Consider the following 21524-nt stretch of genomic DNA (forward strand, 5'->3'; position numbering starts at 1 on the left):
TGCTAGCACAAGTTAGCAAGGATATTAATAAACAATATATCCTCTTCTGCCACCCTGAATGTTCCCACAATAAGAACGTAACAGCCCTGGTGGATCCAGCCACTCCCCAGCATCCTGTTCTCACAGGGGTCAACCGGTTGCCCCAAAGGGATGCCCACAGGCAGGATCCTGGCATAGGAGCCTTCTCCCCTCCTGCAGTTTCCAGGAGCTGGTCTTCAGAAGAGTTTACTGCTGTGAGCTATAAAGGGAGAGCATTGCTATCGTGGCTGCCACTGAGAGCCTTTCCCTGGCTCCCGTTGGAGCCAAAGGAATTCCTTAACCAGAGCCTGTCCGGGTGTGGATTTCTGTCGTGTCCTTGGGACTGTGTGGGTGTTTGGGATCCTGTTCCCCCCTGCTCCAAACCCAACTCCTTCCACCCTCTCCGCAGGGGTTTTTAACAGACCTCTTTCTCAGCGTGGGGCAGCCACCTCCACGAGCCTTCTGCCCCATCTTAACAGCTCCTTCGGCTTCAGCAAATACAGGATCGCACCCTCATCATTTATTTTTTTTAAAGGGAGGGGGGAAACCAAGACGACAAAAGAAAGGCAGAGCTCGGGTTGTTTTTTTGTTTTGTTTTTCAATTGCTTTTTTTATGAAAAAGGATCGCACATAATTCGGCAACAAACAGAATGCAAAAAGGGGGGGTGCGAATCGAAAACATAAAACAACAGGGGGGGAGAAAGGGACAAAAAACCTGGCTCCTTTCCTCTCGATTGTCTGCAAAATATCCTTGTGTTCCATAGAAGGCAATGGGCAGTTAAGTGCTTTCTATTTAACATTCACATAAATTCTCTCTTTTTTTCTCTCTCTTTCTTTCTCTCTCTCTCTCTCTCTCTCTCTCTCTCTCTCTGCATCTCTCTTCAAACATCTGCTCGCGCAAGGTTTGCTTCCACAGATACAGTACGCAGTTCGTGTGGAAGCAACGTTTTGGATCTCCTGTTTCCCCTGTGTTCTCTTCTCTCTCTCTTTTTACAGTCACAATCCAACGGGAAATAAAAAATAAGACTCTAAATGTCAGACTGTGTTTTGCTTTTATAATTTCATAATTTTTTTTCACAGTTTTTTTAAAAAAAAGTTTATATATTTATATATATTTATATATTTATACTTTATATTTATAATTAAAAAGTTGAATCCATTTTTGCTTCTTCTCTTTTTCCCCCTCTCCTTTCCTTTCTCTGTTTTTAAATTTTTGTTTTTTTTCCTTTAAAGAGCTTATAATACAGGGATGGGGTGTGTGTGTGTGTGTGTGTGTGTGTGTGAAAGGGGCACATTACGAGTCTTTTGGTACGTTAAAACTGTACAAAGTGACTGATGTTGCTTTTAGAAATATTATCCACCAAAGTCTTCGGAAAGCCGGGAGAAGGCAGGCAGTACAGCACCACTGTGGTTCTTTAAAAGGAGGGGATTGCAAAATTTGGGGAGATGGGATGGCGCCTCTCTCCGCGGCTACAGGTCTGTGGTATTTCTCTTTGTACCAGGTAGTTTTAAAAAAAATACACCTGTCCGAGTTAAGTGAAGTAACTCCCCTCTGTAGTGTTTGAATTGTACACTCTGTTCAGGGCAGAAACAATCGTGGCGTCTTGGGCTTGTAGTGTGTGAGGTTTCTTAAGTGCAAAAACACTGTGTCGTCATTCGAGTCCTCTGCCTCCGTCCCTCAAAACCAACCTACTCTCTGGTCGTCCCTACTTCAAGTGGGCTTCGTACCCTGCAAAGTCCAGAGCTGTGGACCCAGAAAGGGAGGTGGAAAACGGCAGAGATCCAGGGGCGAATTAATGGACACTCACAAACTTTGGGGGAGGAAAACAATCTGATTCGGCATGTGCTGGGTCCACACTTAGCTCAGCGCAGAATCCCGCCATCCTGCGGGGGGCGGGAGGGAGGAAACGTGAGGTTTCTGCAAGTGCCAGTCTCCTCCTTGCCCTTCGTAAGTAGTGCCAAGGGGGGGGGGAGGCACGGAGAAGTGGGGTGGGAAGCGAGTTGAGGCATCTCGTTCTGCGTGGACATCTTCAGAAGGCAGCTCGCTGGGTCCAGAAGACGTAAAAAAGAAAAGAAAAATAGGAGGAGGAAAAAGTGTTTTTCTGGGTTCCTGAAGAGGCAGCAGCAAATTGACCAGCAGCAAAACACGATTCTTCTCCTCCCAAACTGTGTAATATTATTTATAGAATATCTGATGTTTCCAAGAAGGACTGGGCGACTTACATTCAACTTACACGAGGAAGGGAAATGCTGTTGTTTGGGAAACAACCCCCCAATGGTTGGAGAAGTGGGGCTGGCCCAAAAATAGAGGGGTCCCCCAGCCCCGTGCTGTGAAAATGGTTCAGCACCTTATCTCCTCGCCCGTCTGCTCGGCTCCTCGTAACCTAAGAGGGATGTCGGCCCACAGTTCTTTGCGCCCAAGCGACCCCCTGCCCCTCTTGCGACCGGAGATTTCGGGGATGCTCCCCTGTATCAGTTCCCTGCTAGAGAGCGGAGAAGAGGTCCTTTGAGGCGAGAGAGTCAACAACAAAGTGTTCCTTAACTGGCAGTCAACGCACGGTTTGCCCCCTCCCTGCCCTGGCAAAAGTTGGCTGGCGAGGGAAGGTGGGACGGGTCACCTTGGAATCGGAAAGTCCAGAGAAAAACATGACCAGTGTCCTGAAATATCCTACGGAAGTCTGAACCCGAGGGAAAAGTTCAGGGGTTGTGGCCACAAAGCCGAGGGGCAGAATCTGATCTGCCGTTTCTTTTCCTGCAAATCTGTTCCCTTCTTCTGCAGGAAAGGCAAGCTGTTGGATCTCAGCTGATTTCGGGAAATCCCTTTGGGCAAGGCGAACCTCTTTCGTATTCCGGAACCTGTCTTGTCGCAATGCGGCTGGGCACTTAAACAATCATGCTGTCGTCGGAAACAGGCACATTAACTTCTCTTCTGCCCCGCTCTGCTCCCTCCCTCCCCCCTCGGACAGGGGTGGGTGGGCTGTATTGATCCAAATGCTTTGGGAGTGTCGGGGTGCCTCCCGGAATTCCCTTTCCCAGAAGCGGTTAGCAGATGACCGGCACCCCGTCCGTGCTGAAGATCATGCCCGTGGTGGGCTCGTACGTCCCCGCTAGGTAGTAGAGGTCCTCACTGTCCTGGTACTTCTTGGTCTTCAACATCTGCTCGTACTCCTCCAGGTCGACCACCAGACACTTGTGCGAGATGGTCTGGACGTCGTTCTCGTCCACGTGCGAGGACTGGTACAGCGCTCGCTGGGGGAGGAATGGAAAAGGGAGAGAGAGAGAGAGAAGAGAGAGGAGAGAGTTAGCAGGCAGTTTGGAACACACCTCTGGGCTGTGGGTTCCCAAAGCCAAAGCGGGAGGAAGGGAAAAAAATATCAGAACCGGTCCACCTATTGGACAAAATGAGCCAATGGCCTCAGGCAGAGGGAGGCTCACTCCCCTCTTGGTGGTGGCAGGGAATCTTGGCTTTTTTTGGTCCCTTAGGCCTCTTAAGTACCTATCCTGCATAGGACTGGCAGGAGACGCCAGACAGCCTCGCTAAGAGAAATGGTGGGCAGGAGAAGGCCCTTCTTCACAGTGGCCATAGATAGTTTAACAGTTTTTGTCTAGTGCCTAAAGATGTTGTTGTTGTTGTTGTTGTTGTTGTTGTTGTATTGAAGGAGTGTCTCCACCTCCATCGTTCAGCCCAGACACTGAGGTCCTTCTGGCGGTTCCCTCCCTGCAAGAAGGTTACAGGGAACCAGGCAGAGGGCCTTCTCGGTAGTGGGGCCCGCCCTGTGGAACGCCCTCCCATCAGATGTCAAGAAACAACTATCTGACTTTTAGAAGACATCTGAAGGCAGCCCTGTTTGGAGAAGTTCTTAATGTTTGATGTTTTATCATGTTTGAATATTTTGTTGGGAGTCGCCCAGAATGGCTGGGGAAACCTAGCCAGATCGGTGGGGTAGAAATAATATATTATTATCATCATCATCATTATTATTATTATTATATACTGCCCTATACCTGGAGGTCTCAGGGCGTTTCACAGAGCAAGAGGCGCTTTTCATTTGGGCGGTAATGCAGTTTGAAACTCTAGCCTGCATCAGTTGGGTAATGTAATGAAGGCACCAGATGAGCCTCCCCAGGGAGAGCATTCTGCAAATGAAGTGCCGCCCCAGAGGACGCCCCCCCCTTGCAATCTTCAGGAAGGAGCACAGCTCTGCGAGGAGTCAAGAGACCCTGGAACACGTCCCAAATACCAGTTTCAACCACCCACGCCAGCTGCCTTCTCTTACAGCCAGATGGGCAGGGTATAAATTCTTCATCGTCATCATTATTATTATTACACACCTCCATGAAGTCCTTCCTCTGACTGGAGGCCTGGAGAGCGGTCGAAAGGCTCCTGCTGGATTTCTGATCCCAGCGCTGGCAACAAGCAGAGCGATGGGGCGGTTGGGGTTGGCGAGGAGAGGAGAGGAACAAGAAAGGGAAAGCGAGATTAGGAGGCGAAGCCCAGAACTGTTCAAATCATTTTAACATTTCAAAACTTGACTTCCCTCCCCCCCTTTCTGCGGTTCCCTAAAAGTTATTTTTAAATATCTTTTGCATATCCAAATCCATTTAATTTTCTTGTTCATTTATCTACTTTAAATATATATTCTTACAAAACTGCAGGTTATTACAATAATCCTGCCAATGTTTTTATGTATTTGCAATTGAGGTGTGAATATGCAATAAACCATTCGTTTATAAAACGTCTGTTATCTTGATTTCTTATTCTTCCACTAAGTTTCGCTCTGAGCTAATATATAGAGACTTCCACCCATCGAGCAAACTCCCCAGCGATTCTTGGCTCGTTTCTCAATGAATCCTTGGTTGATGGTGCTGCGAGGTCACGCCTGGGTCTCCTACCTTGCCTTCGTTGAGCTTCTTGCCAGGGTTGGTTTCTTCCGGGTGGTAAAACCATTTCACTCGGACAACCATGTTGTTCCCCCAGGATTCCCACATGCTCTGGATGCGGCCGATGTAGGGCAGGTTAGGGCGGCCTGCCGACAGGAAGACAGCGCAGTCTCCAATGCGGATGATCTCCTTTCCGCGGACAATGGCTTTGTAGAAGAGCTTCCGGGCTTTCCCCTTCATCCCACGCCTCTGTGGAATCGAGAAACAGCAGAGTGGCGTGAGCTCAGAGTCTCTACACATTTTTTTTTAGTGTTTGTGTTCAGGTTCATTGAGATCCTCAGGATGTAAAAACGAGTACTTCAAATTGTAAAATAGAAAATTTAATATACATAAATTTTCTCTTTTACAATTTAAAGTACAGTAGAAGCTCGGGTTGCGAACGTGATCCATGCGGGAGGCACGTTCACAACCCACAGCGTTCACAACCCGCAGCACCGCGTCTGAACACGTGCAGGTTGCGATTCAGCACTTCTGTGCATGTGCAAAGTGCGATTTAGCGCTTCTGTGCATGCGCAACCGCCGAAACCCAGAAGTAACTCGTTCCGGTACTTCCGGGTTTTGGTGCGTCCATAACCTGAAAAAACGCAACCTGAAGTATGACTGTACTCATTTTTACATCCTTAAGATATCAACGACTTCCGTTCTTCTCCTTCCATGGTTCATTTTGCATATCATAAATTCCTGCATATTTTACAGAAACTATACCATTCAGTATTCCATTATTACATCCATCATAACTTATTTACACTGAGGTCCAGCTCTAAGGGCCTTCTGGCAGTTCCCTCCCTGCAAGAAGCGAGGTTACAGGGAACCAGGCAGAGGGCCTTCTTGGTGGTGGCGCCCGCCCTGTGGAACGCCCTCCCATCAGATGTCAAGGAAATAAACAACTATCTGACTTTTAGAAGACACCTGAAGGGAAGTTTTTAAAGTTTTATGTTTTATTCTGTTTTTAATACTCTGTTGGGAGTCGCCCAGAGTGGCTGGGGAAACCCAGCCAGATGGGCAGGATATAAATATATTGTTGTTGTCATTCGCCAAGGCTGTATTTACATTCAATCACATCCTGTGTCATGCAACCTTTGCAATGCGTGCTAAGATAACACCCCTGAGAAAGGGGGGGGGCAAAAGGTCCCAGCCGAAGACGCAGAGAGCAAAGGAAAGACCCCCCGGCAGGAGAAGGAGCTGACCTGGGTGGGCTTCCCAAACCACTTCCAGAGCTGCCTCGCAGGCAGGAAGGCCGCAATCTTGGGCCGGTTCTCCACGGAGGGCAGCCTCTGCCGTTTGGCCAACTCCTTGGTGGTGGGCAGGTGGATTCCCTCACGCTTCTTGGGGCGGGTCTTGCCCCCCGCCTGCTGTTGCTGCTGCTGTTTCTGCACCGCTTGCTGCTCCTGCTTGGAGCTTTGGGGGTTTGCGGCTGATCGAGACTTCCCTGCTTGCTTGGCCACCTTGGCGGGGAGGGTCTGCTGGGTGGACGAGGCCCCAGCCTGGGAGTCGGCCGCCTCGTCGTCCGAGCTGCAGGAGGAGTCTTCATCCGTGGCGGAGGAAGACGACGACGAAGAGGAGGAAGAGCTGGAGCTGGAGGAGGAGGAGGAAGAAGTGGAGGACGAGGACGAGGAAGAGGAAGAGCTGGAGCTGCTGGAAGAAGAGGAGGACGAGGAGTTGGAGGAGGAGACAGGCGTGGAGGCCCGCGAGCTGGCCGAGCTGCTGTCGGGGGCTCCCCCTCCGTTCTTCTCCGCCTCCTCCTCCCCTTCCGAATCGGAGCTGCTGCCGCTGCTGTTGCTTTCCGACTCGTCTCCTGCCGGCCCGGCCTGCGCCTTGTCCTCTTGTTGCTTCGCAGAGTTCTCTCCGGAGCCACCAAACTTCCCCCCAAAGTTCGGGGCCGGAGATTCGCCGCCAGCCCTCTTGGCCCTGGACGCTTTTTGCCGCTTGGCGTCTGCCACGGGGGTGTAGCTCAGCCCCAGGATGCTTCTGGTCTCCCTCCTGCCGGCCAGGCTGGAGCTGCCCAGCATCCGCATGGCCTCCTTCGTCTTCTTGGTTTTGGGAGACATCACTCCTTCGTGGTCCAGCTTGATGAGGATATCGCTGTCGGGGATCTTCCTCTGGGCTTTGGCTGCCGAACCAAACTCTGGCGACTCCTCTGCAGATTTCTCCTTCTTGGACCGGGCTTTGCCAGAGGAGGTGTCCGAAGAGCTGAAGGCTCCAAGGACGCCTGGGATCTCGGCATAGGACTCGTCCCCCCGGGTGTTGCTGAACGCCGGGGGCTGGAAGGCGGGCTGGGCCGGGCCGGGCACCTTGGAGGAGAGCTTCACTTTGCTGCCTTTGCTGTGACGTTTTTCTTCTGTCTGGGAGGAGGTCCTGGTGGGGAACTGCTGTGCTTTCTTTGAGCCTTTTGCGCTTTGCTTGCTAGGGCAAATGGGCTTCTCTGGCACGAGGGATGGGCTTGTTGAAGCTTCTCCCTGGCTTGCTTCTTCCTTGAGGACGGTATCTTCTGGAAAGCAGAAAAAGTAAAATTAAAACTTTTTTGGGGAAATGGCCTTTGCCCAAGGCCAGAGTGCCTCTACTCTGGATCCTAGAAGGATGTTGTCAAACAATGAGGCAGGCTGCTCCAGCTCCCCCGGCCCCCAACCTGGTACCCTTCCAATTGTTGTTGGGACTCCAGCTCTCCCATAGTGCTCTAGCCGCTGGCCGTGCTATGGCTATGGCTGATGGGCATCATAGCCCAGCAAAAGATCTGGAGAACATCTGGATTGGAAAAGGCAGAGCTGAAGACCCAGGCACAGAAAGAGGTGAGTGAACAGAGACCTCTCTTTCAAAGTACTATAGTGTTACAAAGGATGCAGAAGCTGACATGTTTAACGAACGCATTAACTCTGCTATCTGCATATATTATGATGTGATGTTTGACAGTGCCCTTCCAAGAACCATCTCTGAAGTGCAGTTCAATTGACTGCCATATACAGAGAGAGGTGAAGAGGTAACCAGGCACATATGGAAGAAAATCCTAGTTGATTTAATCATTTGAATACAACAATAGTTTTGAAGGAGAAAAATGCTCCCTCGCTATGCTTTTAGATGCCATGACTATTTATGCTTTCTGCAGACACTCTTCTGAGAAGGAGCATTCCTTCCCACAAAAAAGGCAATGCTCTGCCATTTACAGTTCTGTTAAAAACAATCAACTGTGTTGTCTGATTAACTGGAGGTGCCTTTTCAGTCAATCGAAAGCTTTTTAACACTCCAACCTAGACGATCAGAAATTTTTGCTATTATTATTACATTTCTGTCCCGCCTTTTTCCCAGTCTAGGACTCAAGGCAGCTTAGAACACATTGGAACAACATAGATAAAATACAAAAAAAGCTAAAAACAGATGCAATGTAATCACTTAAAAGCAATTAAATATAATTAAAACACTATAAAAACATATCTCTTAAAACAGAGGCAGTAAAAGCAGCTCCAAAGGCCTTTCCTTAAGAAACAGCTCCTGAAAGCATGTTGGAATAAAACAGTCTTCACCTCCCGGCGGAAGGACAACGAAAAGGGAGCCAGTCTGGCTTCCCTAGGTTGGGAGTTCCAAAGTTCCCAGCTACGGAGAGGGCAGAATGCAGAAGGTCCCAGGTTCAGTCCCCAAAGGCATCTTTAAGGAGCAGGTGATGGGAAAGAAATCCTTCTCTCTCTGCTTCTGACCCTGGAGAACCACTGGCAGCTCCTGACTCCAACTCCCATTGGCCTGGGCTAGACTAACCTGGCCTAAGGCCATTCCCCGCATTCCCCAGGGTTTCGCCCTCAGTATTTCCACCCGCTAAGGAAACTGCCGCCTCGTACCAGCTTTCTGTTTGGTGCTTGGTTTTCTCCCACGCCCTTTGCCTTTGGATGCCGCTGGCTCCTCGGACCCCGTGCCACTGCCCTCCTTCCCTTCCCCGGTATCCTTGCTGGACTTGCGGCTGCGGCGTTTTGTGCTGGGCACCAGGAGGGCGGGAGAAGGCTCAGCACCTGAAAGAGACCAACAGCTATTCTTGCCATGCGCTGCAAAGACTCACACACAGAGAGAGACAATCACTCCACTCCCCCCCCAGCTCAACAAGGGTTTATTCAAACGGAGACTCCCACCTGTGGAGGTAATGCAAGCAAGTGTTCAGTGTGGGGCAGCCAGCAGCTCAGAACCTGCATGGAGACCCACAAGTTCTGGGGTTCCATTTATTAAGGAATTACAGAGCAAAACGTCCCCGGACCTCCAATGCAGACCTTATTAGGCTTATGTGATAGGCCTGCTAAGGACCCAAAAGACCAGAAATTGACTCCCCAGCTTTGATTAGCAGCCCAGCCCATCGTAGCCGAATTCTGGAAGAAATTTAGATTTTTATAATTTGGGTTACTAGTAAGCAAAGGGTTTGGAGAGTGGCTTTCTTTGAGAAGTGAACCTGTAAGATGAGAATGCAAAGAGGTCAAAGAAAGAACAGGCCTTTGGTTGATTTACACCCTATGCCCTTTTAAAATGTGTTTTTTTGTTGGGGGTGAGGAGCTCTTGAGTTGTTTCTATTTTTATTACATATTTTGTGGTTTTATATCTTGATTTCATTCCGTGAACCGCCCTGGGACCCCTGGATATAGTAAAGGTAAAGGGACCCCTGACCATTAGGTCCAGTCGTGGACGACTCTGGGGTTGTGACGCTCATCTCACTTTATTGGTCGAGGGAGCCGGCGTACAGCTTCTAGGTCATGTGGCCAGCATGACTAAGCCGCTTCTGGCGAAACAGAGCAACGCACGGAAATGCTGTTTACCTTCCCGCCGGAGCGGTACCTATTTATCTACTTGCACTTTGATGTGCTTTGGAACTGCTAGGTTGGCAGGAGCAGGGACTGAGCAACAGGAGCTCACCCTGTCGCAGGGATTCGAACCGCCGACCTTCTGATCGGCAAGTCCTAGGCTCTGTGGTTTAACCCACAGCACCACCCACATCCCTACCCCTGGGTATAGGGCAGTATATAAATTCAATAAATAAGAAAAAGAATAAGAAAATCCATTTGTGGTGATCCTTTATTGAATATGTGAATGTGCAAACCACTAATAGGCTAGCTCCAACCCAATGCAAATCTGGTTCTTTTAGGCATGATGGGTGTAGGAATTAGAATCACTGAGGTGGGAGGGAACCCCAAATGTTATCTAGTCTAACCCTGCAATGTAGGAATAACACATACTGAATCCCTTTTCTTCACTCTGTTCCTGCTGCAATCAGGTACTATGAATATGCTTTGAATGTGCTGATGACAGAAAGCTTTCTTGGGGAGGCAAAGTGAATGCTTTTTTTGGGGGGGGGGAGACACACAAGGGGATTGTATGTTTCTGGGTTCCCATTACCAGCCTACTGTGGGGAAATGAGGGGTATCAGGAGGGGAAAGGGAGCTGGGCTTCTGTCCTGTTGTGGGGCAGTGAGGAGGGCTCAGAGAGAGGGGCTCTCAAACTACTCTTCTAAATAAAATAATAATAATAATATATTATTATTTATACCCCGCCCATCTGGCTGGGTTTCCCCAGCCACCCCGGGCGGCTTCCAACCAAGTATTAAAATACAGTGGTCTGTTAAACATTAAAAGCTTCCCTAAACAGGGCTGCCTTCAGATGTCTTCTAAAATTCTGGTAGTTGTTCCTCTCTTTGACATCTGATGGGAGGGCGTTCCACAGGGTGGGCGCCACCACCGAGAAGGCCCTCTGCCTGGTTCCCTGTAACTTGGCTCCTCGCAGGGAGGGAACAACCAGGAGGCCCTTGGAGCTGGACCTCAGTGTCCAGGCAGAACGATGGGGGTGGAGACGCTCCTTCAGGTATACTGGACCGAGGCCGTTGAGGGCTTTCAAGGTCAGCACCAACACTTTGAATTGTGCTCGGAAACATACTGGGAGTCAGTGTAGGTCTTTCAAGACCTGTGTTATGTGGTGTCGGTGGCCGCTCCCAGTCCCCAGTCTAGCTGCCGCATTCTGGATTAGTTGTAGTTTTCAGGTCACCTTCAAAGGTAGCCCCACGTAGAGCGCATTGCAATAGTCCAAGCGGGAGATAACTAGAGAATGTGCCACTCTGGCGAGAAAGTCCTCTGGCAGGGAGGGTCTCATCCTGCGTACCAGATGGAGCTGGTAAACAGCTGCCCTGGACACAGAATTAACCTGTGCCTCCATGGACAGCTGTGAGTCCAAAATGACTCCCAGGCTGCACACCTGGTGCTTCAGGGGCACAGTTGGCCCATTCAGGACCAGGGAGTCCTATTCTGCAACAGAAGGGCCAAACTCACACTGGATCTTGTAATCAGGCGGAAGGAGCCGGATGTGGGACAAGGGAATCCGGCCGGTGTCGCCATCATCAAACTCCACTGTTATCAGATCCCCGTCTTCCTCCTGATCGTGAGCCCCTTTGGATAGAAAAGGAAATGATTGTCGTCAGAACACACACACCTTCCGACTGCTAAGTTCACTCTGCAGTCTTGGGTGAGGTACTTCGCGGAAACCTTCTTGAAAGTCCATTGCATTAAGTGGATTACAAATATCTGCATGCTTTCTGACACTTCCAATTGACATTCCCTTGCAGAAGCCATGCTGGTTTCGCTTCAGCAAGGCTTGTTCTTACACGACGATTTACCCTTAACAATCCTCCCCATTTTCCTGGAACTGACGTTAACCTAGCCAGACTGTAATTTCCAGTCCATGCCCCCACTTCCCAGATCCCTTTTCTAAAAGCAATTGGTGTTACATTGGCTACTTTCCAGTTCTGTTATGGAGGCTGAGGGACAAGTTGCCTGTTTTTGTTAGTTAAAAATTCACATTTGAATTCAGACCCACCCAGGCCCAGTGTTTATTTTGTCAGTAAGGCTTGGCACTTCATCTCATATCACCAGCACCTGCCTCTTCCTAAAACTCTTTTCCTGCAAAAGGCACTGCGATCTTCTCTATAATTTTTGCTATGAAAACAGATGCAAATAATTCATTCTCTGCCATCTCCTTATCTTCCTTTAGAGCAGGGTGGATAAAAAAAAATCAATGATTTTTTTTAAAGATAAAAAAGATTGGATTTTTTAAAATGAAATGCTTTTGGAGGAAAAATCTTCCTAAAGATAGCTTTCTGTTTAAGTTACATTACAGTCCAAAGGCTATTCATCAGGAAATAAAGATTTGTATTAAGTTTTTCATGTGTGCTAAAACTCAGTCCAAGTTTGTTTTTAAAAAATGCTTAACCACATCACTTAGCAAACATGGATACATATGCTATAATGTTATTGTTTTAGCTAAATAAATTGTTTAAATTGTTACTAATGATTATTTTTCTCCTTATGATAAAGAACAGCAGAAAAGTTGTCCAAATATAAACAGTTAACTTACTAAACCTCACAATAATTTCATAATTAACGGCCTATGTATTTCTAATAGTATAACCGAATCAGTAATTTTTGATATAACTGTAAAAACTACTCTGGAAATTTATTATTCCAAAAATGAAACCTTCATCTGGTTGTAAATATTAAGATTATACCAGCAAGGATGAGTCTTTCTGTAAAAAAGAAAAGAAAAAAGATTTAAATCAAGTCTTACTGACGTGATTTAAATCGTGATTTAAATTGATTTGATTTAAATCAAATCCACCCTGCTTTAGAGCACCTTTGACTCCCTCATCATCTGACTGAATTACGGTCTCACCTCGTACGACTGTCCCTGGGTAGAGGCAACGATACTGCTGGCTCCAGTAGGCGGCAATTCGCGTGCCTTCCGGGAGGAATCGCACCGAAGGAGGCTTCACGTCAATGATCTGTGCAGAAGGAAGCATCCGTTAACTCTTGCTTTTTGCCCTGTGTGGTAGGTCAGGGATGAGCAAAAGGTAGACCAGGGTGGCAACACGAGAACAGGGCCTTTTCGGTGGTGGCTCCCCGTTTGTGCAATGCTCTCCCCCAGAGGCTCACCTGGCACCATCATTACATGTCTTTAGACACCAGGCAGATGCATTCCTCTACAGTCAAGCCTATGGCTCTTAACTACCTTTTATCCTTTCAATGTTTCGGGGGGGGGGGGGAGTTCCTAATTTTTAACTGAATTTATCTGGTTGTATTTTGTACTGCTAAGTCACTTGGGGACTTTTTGTATTTGTAGAAAGCAACTAAGAAATCTAATAAATAAGAATAAAAGCCGGAGCTCCACCAACACCAGCCCGTGTCTTGTGAAGGAAGAAGTCAAATTACTGACTAAGGAAGTCAGATTATCCTCCACCAGGGCCAGGGCCTTTTCAGTGATGGCTCCAACCTGGTGGAATGGCTCTGCAGGATTTCACTTCCTTCCGCAGGGCCTGTAAGACAGAGCTATTCCACCTGGCTTTCAATCTGAACTTAGCCTGATCTTTTATTCCTCTTCCTTCCCTTTTTATGAAGATTACCCACTCTGGGATCCCACAGCTAATTCTCCCTTGGTCTCCTCACTGGCCCAAATAAGGACTAATTTAGCCAGCTAGCCCTGGTGATCATCTGATGTTTATTGGATGGATTTCCCCCAAAAAAGATTTTTGAATTCTGAATTTATTGTTATTCACATTTTATACTGTTTTTTGTTGCATCAATTAAGTGTTTTAAATCTGTTGTTAGCTGCCCTGAGCCCGGTTTTCTGAACCGGGAAGGGCGGGGTATAAATAAATAAATATATATTATTATTATTATTATTATTATTATTATTATTATTATTATTATTCCCCTCCCTCCTCTTCCCACCTCCTTTTCCCAAAGGCAACATGGAGCATCCGTCTTCCTAGAAAACTAAGGGGTCCCACTTACTGCTTCCTGCAGCAGCTGTTCCAGACAATAAATGTGGGGTCGGTTTCCTCGCTCTCCTTCCACCACGACTCGGTATCTGAAACGCACAACCCCAAAAAGCAACAGTGAGGGAGGAGGAAGAGGAGGAGGCGACGAAATATCAAGAAGTCAAAACAAAACCATCAGAGAGAGATTTTGATGTCCAAGAATGCTTTACAAGCCGGTTTCCTTGGGAAACAATTGCTTCGGGCCGATCTGTGCAGAATGGCAATTCAAGCCACCCAATTATTTCCAGTTGCAGGAGGAGATATTTATCAAGCTGGAAATATTTGCAGCATGGCTCGTCATTTTTAAGCCAGAGATTTTGGGTGGAGATAAACAAAAAAGAGCTGTCTTTTGGCCCCCAGGTCAGAAGCAGTGGATATTTAGTGGCACTCCCCTGGTTGATAATTAGAAACAGATAGAAATAGATCCAAAACTACAAAGCTAGATCTGTTTTTTAAAAAAATTAAGAGTCAGAGGCTGTCATGGCATTTAGCATGTGGCTCGCTTTTGCACGAAGCCTGCTAGAACTATTGCTGCGAATGTATGCCGGCACCAAGGCGTGCTATTCTGCGCTTAAGAGCACCATATAAAAGCCCAAACTCTGCATTAATCAAAGCGGGACTCAGTGGCCTTGCACAGATGAAGAACGTTCATAATTGTGCAAGTGGCAAGAAAAAGTGTTTTGCATCTATCTTAAAATGGCAGTAGATGAAAATATAGCAGGAGTTGCGGGGTGAGAGAGATGTCTACTCAATGTGATGTTGGATGCAAAATACACTTCTATATCCTGATAGCCGGTTTCTGCAACAGGGTTAAAGGCAGCTGGTTCATCTGCTACGTGGGTCTTTATGGTTTCTCGAGGGCTGCAGGGACCACTGTGTCAAAAAGTGGCCTGGGAGTTTAATAAGTAAATAAAGTGAGCCAGGTTTGTACTGCTTAACGCCATTTGCCTTCAACAGGTTGCTGTCAGTTTGCATTTCTTGGTGCAGAAAGTATTGATCTGATGTGGAGAGATCTTTCCTATTCTAATTATTTCAAGAGGGTTCTGGAAGCTTCTCTGTGTGAAAGAGACCAGCAGAAGGTTCCTGATGTTTGGGTTATTCCTTCCGAGAAGCTGAGTACAGTTGGCTTAAGCTGGTCCTGTTATCTCTTCTGTCAAGGTCCTGCTGACTATAAAAGTAGGGCCAGAAGGAGCCCGGGTTTCTCTTTCTCTTTCTGTCTCTTTTCCTTCTGGTGTGGTGTTCTATATATAGAGTTAAGGTTTAGTCTTATTATAAATTATTGCAAGTTTAAGTTAAGTCTGTTGCAACTGGATTTCTTATGGACGGTGCCAATCCTGAAAGTATTGGATTTGTGATCATTATGCTCATTTGCCTTCAGCAGCAGTCAGTGACGGATTTCCGTATAAGCCAAACAAGCTATAGCTTAGGGTCCCACTCTCTTGGGGGCCCCCAAAAAAATTAAAGGGAAAAAAAACCTGGATGTACATTTCCAAAATATAAAATAAGTTCAACAATTACTTTATAAAATACATATTTTGTTATGCGCAAATGACTTTAGATACCTATTGGGTCCATCAATTACCATATAGCATATCTTCAACAAAAAACAGCGACAATTTGTTGTTGACAAAGGACAGCTGGACATATAAAAGGGCCCCAGTACCTTCAGCAGCTTAGGGCCTCATCAAACCTAAATCCGGCTGTGGTAGCAGTAAAGCTCTGCTGGATGAAATACAATTGCCTCTGGTCTATTTTGGGGGAATCCTGCAACGCGTTTCAAGTTTTTACTTTGCTAACTATACACTGGAGTTCTGTTCTGGATCAATACTGAGTAGAATTCCAGGACAGTTGCTTGTCATCATTTTGCTCTGCTTCTGATTACCGTATTTTTTGCTCCATAACATGCACCTGACCATAAGAGGAAAACAAGAAAAAAAATATTCGGAACGAAACAGTGGATGTATGATTTTTGTGGTTTATGCTGTGGCCACAGACATGATAGGTGATTTGACGGTGAGTTTGGGGTGACCCAATTCAAAAATCCTGAGGATCCATGTGCTTTTACCTCCCCCCTCCCAGGCAGCCTCCTTTATCGCTAGCGTCCCTTATCTCCCTCCTGATCGCTTGTTGATCAGCCGATCAGCAGCTTTGTTTCAACACCCCCTTCCCTCTTTCTAAAAAAGAAAAAAGCATGATCTGCTTTTCGCCCCTGGAAAATTTGGGTCCAGGGACCACACATTTGCTCCATAAGACGCACAGACATTTCCTCTTACATTTTAGGAGGAAAAATGTGCGTCACATGGAGCGAAAAATACGGTAAGTCACAGGCAGGAATCTTGGTGGGGCATTTCCATGCCCACCACCCCCAGGGATCAGAGAGCTTTGGGCTTAAGATGTTGCTGGACAGCAACTCCCAAGGCGCCATGACTTTCCAAGCATGTAGCGCCCGTCCTTTTTCTTACATGTCAGGAGAGTGGACGGTCTTCACGTGGCCAGCGTAGAGGAGCTTGTCATCCATGGGGATGAGGACTCTCAAACCATCCTTCAGCTCATCTTTGTCGATGATGCAAGAACGGGGGGCTGGAGGGCGACAGAGGGAGGGAGGGAGAGAATTAGCAGCACTTTCAAAGGCAACAGAAATCTGCACCCATGTGACTTATGGCATATGCAGCCTTCTCCTTTTTTGTTTATTTTTTTACATACATACAAAGAAGTTCCATGCACTGGGCTGGCCAGCCAGGTGCTGTCTCAAGGCGTGAATGAGACTGATGGTATAAGGAGGAGAATTTGGGGCTCACTTCAGAAGCATTGATGCCCTCAATTGTGGAGGCAGAGGAGCAGAGCCATCCTGGCAGAGGAGCAGAGCTATCCATAGCCCTCTCCTCTCCTCTGAATTTGTCTAATTCTCTCTTAAAGCCATCCAAGTTGGTGGCCACACTGCCTCCTTGTGGCAGGGAGTTCCGCTGTCTTTGGAATGACGTTCCTGAACTATGTCTGAAAGCAGTCCCTGTAACTGCCGGGCAAAACTAAAGGATCCCAAAGATTATGCCAAAATGGCTAAAGTGCCTGGAAGAATAAGAAATCGGGAAGACCAAAATTTTAATAAGGAACGGGGGAAATTGATAACTGATCTTAAAGACCATTGTAAACAGTGAAAATCATTAGTAGGATTGGAATGATCACTTGTAGTTTAATGGTGAATTTTGGACACAGTGGAGAGGTAAAAGATTTGGATCATCATAAAAGATGCAGGAGAAAATGATTAATAATAGGACCCACAAAGGGGACGAAGGAAGTGCAAGAGATTCCTCAGAATCTGGTTTTTATGATCTGTGTTCGATATATGACTGCAAGATTTTAATCTGAAAAACCAAATAATTTTTTTAAAGGATCACAAAGATGGCTACCCCCAGCCCTGCAAAATAATAATAATAATAATAATAATAATAATAATAATAGAGGTGCGGGGAGAATACAAACACTCCACAAGGACTGAAAGTTCTTGGAACTGTTTGCAGCCTTTTGGACGGGGCAGGAAGAAATCTAAGGAACTAGGAACCGTCTCTCACCTGGAGTCAGTGGCCTCTCCAGGAGCAAACTGAGCGGCACATTCTCATCCTCCGAGAAGCTGCTGTCCTGGTTGGGCTCAAAATCCTCTTCGGCAGCCATGCTCTCCATCAGTTTGCTGACGGCTCCTCCTTTCCCTCGGTTCTGGGCAAGGGACAAAGCAAGCGGGGGTTAGAAAAACCTTTCTGCCAAGACCCACAGCCCTGGGGCAGAACTTTCCCTCAAGCACCAACTCTCCTCTTTCTCCCCTGCAACCCCCGTTCCATCCTCTAGCTTTTCCAGACCCGTTATCTGCGTTTATTTCCCTCCCCGCAAGTGAAACGACGCTGTGGTTTGTGAAGAGCACCAAGCTTGGCTAGGGGACCCCGATTCTCCTTGCGGAGCAACAATCCCTAGGATTTACACAAAACAAATGCAATACTGTGAAAATCCCTGAAACGAGAAGTAATCGACTAGAAATATTATCGTATAGAATTAAACTAAATAACAAAAATCAAAAAGTTTAAGGAAAAAAATTAGAAAACCTAGAATTGAACAAAGTCTTCATGGGATGCCGGCTACAAACTTCGTTTCTCTGAGCTTTTCAGTTTCCTCAGAAGGAAATAGAGAAATCATAAACCTTAAATGACCAAAGAAAGGGGGTAAATCTCCCAAAAATTCTGAAGTACTATAATCCTAGCTCGACCAAGGTGAAGCAAAACGCAGTAATAAAGGATTGAGGACTCAGAGGTAAAGTTTCTAAAACTGAGTTTGCAAAAAAGGTTTGAAAACCTAAATGGCAAGTTTTAGACAAAGCCCAGCTTGAAGAAAGCCAAGCACAGTAATAAAGAGTTGAAGACTCAGCTGTGAAAATTCTTGTATTGCCCTTACAAAAAGGTTTTTTAAAAAAAACCTAAATGCACAAATTTGAAGAAAGGAATACAAGATAAGCTGTTTTAGATTTTATTTTAAACAAACTCAAGAACAGGGCTATCTCTGTTGGTTTCTGTGTGTTGCTACTGTACAGTCTTAGGGAATGTGTTCAGAAAGGACTCGTAACGGTGTCCTACATGCCAGGTAACGAAATTCCTGCTGATTTATTGTCCAAGGTTGTTCCAAGGGATCAACACTGTACCTATGTACAGAAACTGGGTTTGTACTGAGATTGTACTGAAACACTGCCCAGCAGTGTTCACAGAAAGGGGGAGGATGTTGGTTTCTGTGAGTTGCCACTGTGCAGTTGCCTGGAGTCACAAGACTCTGTTTTGCATTCCAGAGATTCCAGGCTATTGGAAGTTTCACGGAAGACAGGAGACGGATGTGATGTTACTGGTTTCCTGTCCCTTTGTGTTTCAGTTGCTCTCTGCTCTCACAGAGAGAGGATGTTTCTTTTCTGTCTGCGTAGTTAGAAATAACTGCTCTTTGCAATGTGGCTCATACTATCTCGGCTCCTTCCCTGTGTGCTGGATACTCTGCTTAATGGGGGAATGTGCTTGGAGCCTCATCAAAGGCTCAGGTCGTTAATCACGTCGGAGGACTCGACCGGAAGAGTCACTCGGTCTAACACAAGTCCGACAATCCCTAGGGTAGCTTAACAGCCATTCCCCTCTTCTGCCCAGGGAACTCTGGGAAATGAATAGGGGTCTCCTCGCAAACCTCAGCGCACGTAACCAACTACAGATCCCAGAATCCTTTGGGTGGGAGCCATGGCTGTTTTGGCACCGCTGTGCTTTAAATGTATGGTATAAAGGTAAAGGGACCCCTGACCATTAGGTCCAGTCGTGGCTGACTCTGGGGTTGCGGCGCTCATCTCGCTTTATTGGCTGAGGGAGCCAGCGTACAGCTTCCGGGTCATGTGGCCAGCATGACTAAGCCACTTCTGGCAAACCAGAGCAGCGCATGGAAAAGCCGTTTACCTTCCCGACGGAGTGGTACCTATTTATCTACTTGCACTTTGTGCTTTTGAACTGCTAGGTTGGCAGGAGCAGGGACCAACCTTTTGATCGGCAAGTCCTAGGCTCTGTGGTTTAACCCACAGCGCCACCCGCGTCCCTTTAATGTATGGTGTGGTAGTAGCCTAATTCTGGAAGGGACAGAGATGCTTCTGCAGCCCCCTGTGTGGCTGTGGAGCAGCAGAAGAACCCAGGGTGGCGCATGGGGGCTGCCCAGCGCCTGCTCTGAGGTGGCTCTGGAAATGGCTACTGCTTCCCCAGTGGTACCCAGAAGACCAGGAAACTCCTCTGAGGATGGACTGGCTGCAGGGATCAGGGTGGCATTCCTTGGGGGTGCAATATACTAAGGGCCGAGAGCGCATAAAAGGTGTCCAAAATCGCAGTGGGCAGCAAATCAAGCTTCCCTTGGAACCTCACCTTCCTTTATTTTTCTATGGAATTCCAACCCATGAATGCAACTGGATCAGGGGTAGGCAAACTAAGGCCTGGGGGCCAGATCCGGCCCAATCGCCTTCTCAATCCAGCCCATGGACGGTCCGCTAATCAGTGTGTTTTTACATGAATAGAATGTGTCCTTTTAATTGAAATGCCTCTCTGGGTTATTTGTGGGGCATAGGAATTCATTCATTCCTCCCCCCAAAAAATATAGTCCAGCCCCCCACAAGGTCTGAGGGACGGTGGACCGGCCCCCTGCTGAAAAAGGTTGCTGACCCCTGAATTAGATGCTTTCTGAAATCTCACAAGCCACGGGGGGGGGGGGGGAGGACCCAATTCCGCGGGCAGGGGGCAGTTTGAGCAACCTTGACTGCTCCCCCCGTAAGTAGCAAAACCAGAAGCCCATCATGCAAAACAGCAAAAACTGCAGAGCGAATTATGCAAAACAGCAGAAACGTGTGCAAATTCCCCCCTCCCAACATTGATATTATTCAGAATAAATTATGCAAAACGGCAGAATGAATTATGCAAAGTAAGAGCGGGGAAATTTGCAGAGCTTCCCAGTATGAATACTTCAGATCTGACCTACACATTTTTTGGGGGGGGGGGGGAGGGAGATGATGGTTGCTGAAGTGAATTCTACCACTTGGGACTGGGGCGGGTGGATGGAGATGCCATTTTCAAATGCTCCTCCACACATCTAGGAGGTGCTGCCAGCCTCTGTGAAGACCTCACCTCTTTCTTCACTTCTTTGGCTTTGGCCTTGGTTTTGCTTTTCTTGCTGGAGCCCAGGGAGCTGGTCAGGCTGCCTCGGGCGTCAGGCATGGAGCTCGCAATGCCCGGAGGCGAGAGGGAAGAGGACGAGGACGAGGAAGACGAGGAGGACGAGGAGGAGGAAGAGCAGAAGGGGCCTTCTTTGCTTTTCTTCTTCTGCACAACGGAAATAAGAAGGGAAAGAAAGTTCTCCGTCAATCAGTCTTGCTGGTCAGAAGGAAGGGAGAGGCAGGTGGACAGCGAGTGCGACTCAAGAGGAGCAGGAGAACGAAATCTGCCTGGGACTCCTATCCTCTTTTACCTTGCCCAGCCCTAGTCTCAGGTGTGGGGTGGCTGCCTGTGATTTGCTCCAAAGTGTGGGGAACTGCATTCTGCACATGCTCAAATGTCACTTTCTGCATAGGTTCTGGAAACATCGACTACAGCTTCTGCTAAGTCAATCTGGACCGTGTAGTAATAATAATAAATTTTATTTATAACCCCCCCTTCCCAGCCAAGACTGGGCTCAGGGCGGCTAACAGCAGGTACAAAAACAATTGATTAAAATACAACTTAAAAACAAGATTAAAACACAATGTTAAAATGCAGCCTAATTTCAGTAGAAACTCAAATCAAAAACTTTTTGGGGATGAAAACGTCAAATCTTCACCAAGGCCAACTATCCAGACTGGTCCTACATGGGCCAGAAAAAAGCCAGGCAAGTCCCCAAATAGGAGTTCCATCACAGAAGGAGAAAGGAAAAAAGAAAGAGGAAGAGGGGGTCAAGTTGATTCCTAGCCAAAGGCCAGGCGGAACAACTCTGTCTTACAGGCCCTGTGGAAAGAAATCAGATCCTGCAGGGCCCTGGTCTCATGAGACAGAGCGTTCCACCAGGCTGGGGCCAGTGTTGAAAAGGCCCTGGCTCTGGTTGAGGCTAGTCTGACTTCCTTAGGGCCCGGGACCTCTAGGGTGTTGCTATTTATGGACCTTAAGGTCCTTCGCGGGGCATAGTGGGAGAGGCGGTCCCGTAGGTACGAGGGTCCTAGTAAAGGCAGGAG

General features: G+C 47.4%; 1 protein-coding gene across 3 annotated transcripts in view; it reads right to left on the reverse strand.

Annotated features, from left to right (window-relative positions):
* Nucleotides 1–596: 596 nt before the first annotated feature.
* LOC308462905 (trinucleotide repeat-containing gene 18 protein-like) overlaps nt 597–21524 on the reverse strand; it is a 124435-nt gene continuing 103507 nt past the window's right edge. For 2 of the 3 annotated variants that reach the window (XM_080980895.1, XM_080980893.1), the window contains 11 exons: nt 20449–20643; nt 17350–17491; nt 16243–16360; nt 13755–13830; nt 12637–12745; nt 11241–11357; nt 8784–8951; nt 6147–7447; nt 4912–5148; nt 4351–4425; nt 597–3267 (listed from right to left, as the gene is read on the reverse strand). In XM_080980895.1, the coding sequence (XP_080837021.1) occupies nt 3061–3267; nt 4351–4425; nt 4912–5148; nt 6147–7447; nt 8784–8951; nt 11241–11357; nt 12637–12745; nt 13755–13830; nt 16243–16360; nt 17350–17491; nt 20449–20643 (2745 nt within the window). In that variant the 3' untranslated portion in view covers nt 597–3060. The remainder of the gene's footprint in view (nt 3268–4350; nt 4426–4911; nt 5149–6146; nt 7448–8783; nt 8952–11240; nt 11358–12636; nt 12746–13754; nt 13831–16242; nt 16361–17349; nt 17492–20448; nt 20644–21524) is intronic. The other variant, XM_080980894.1, reaches the window with a different exon arrangement.

The sequence above is a fragment of the Podarcis pityusensis genome (genome assembly GCF_964106645.2).
Source record: "Podarcis pityusensis genome assembly, chromosome: 14".
Lineage (NCBI taxonomy): Eukaryota > Metazoa > Chordata > Lepidosauria > Squamata > Lacertidae > Podarcis > Podarcis pityusensis.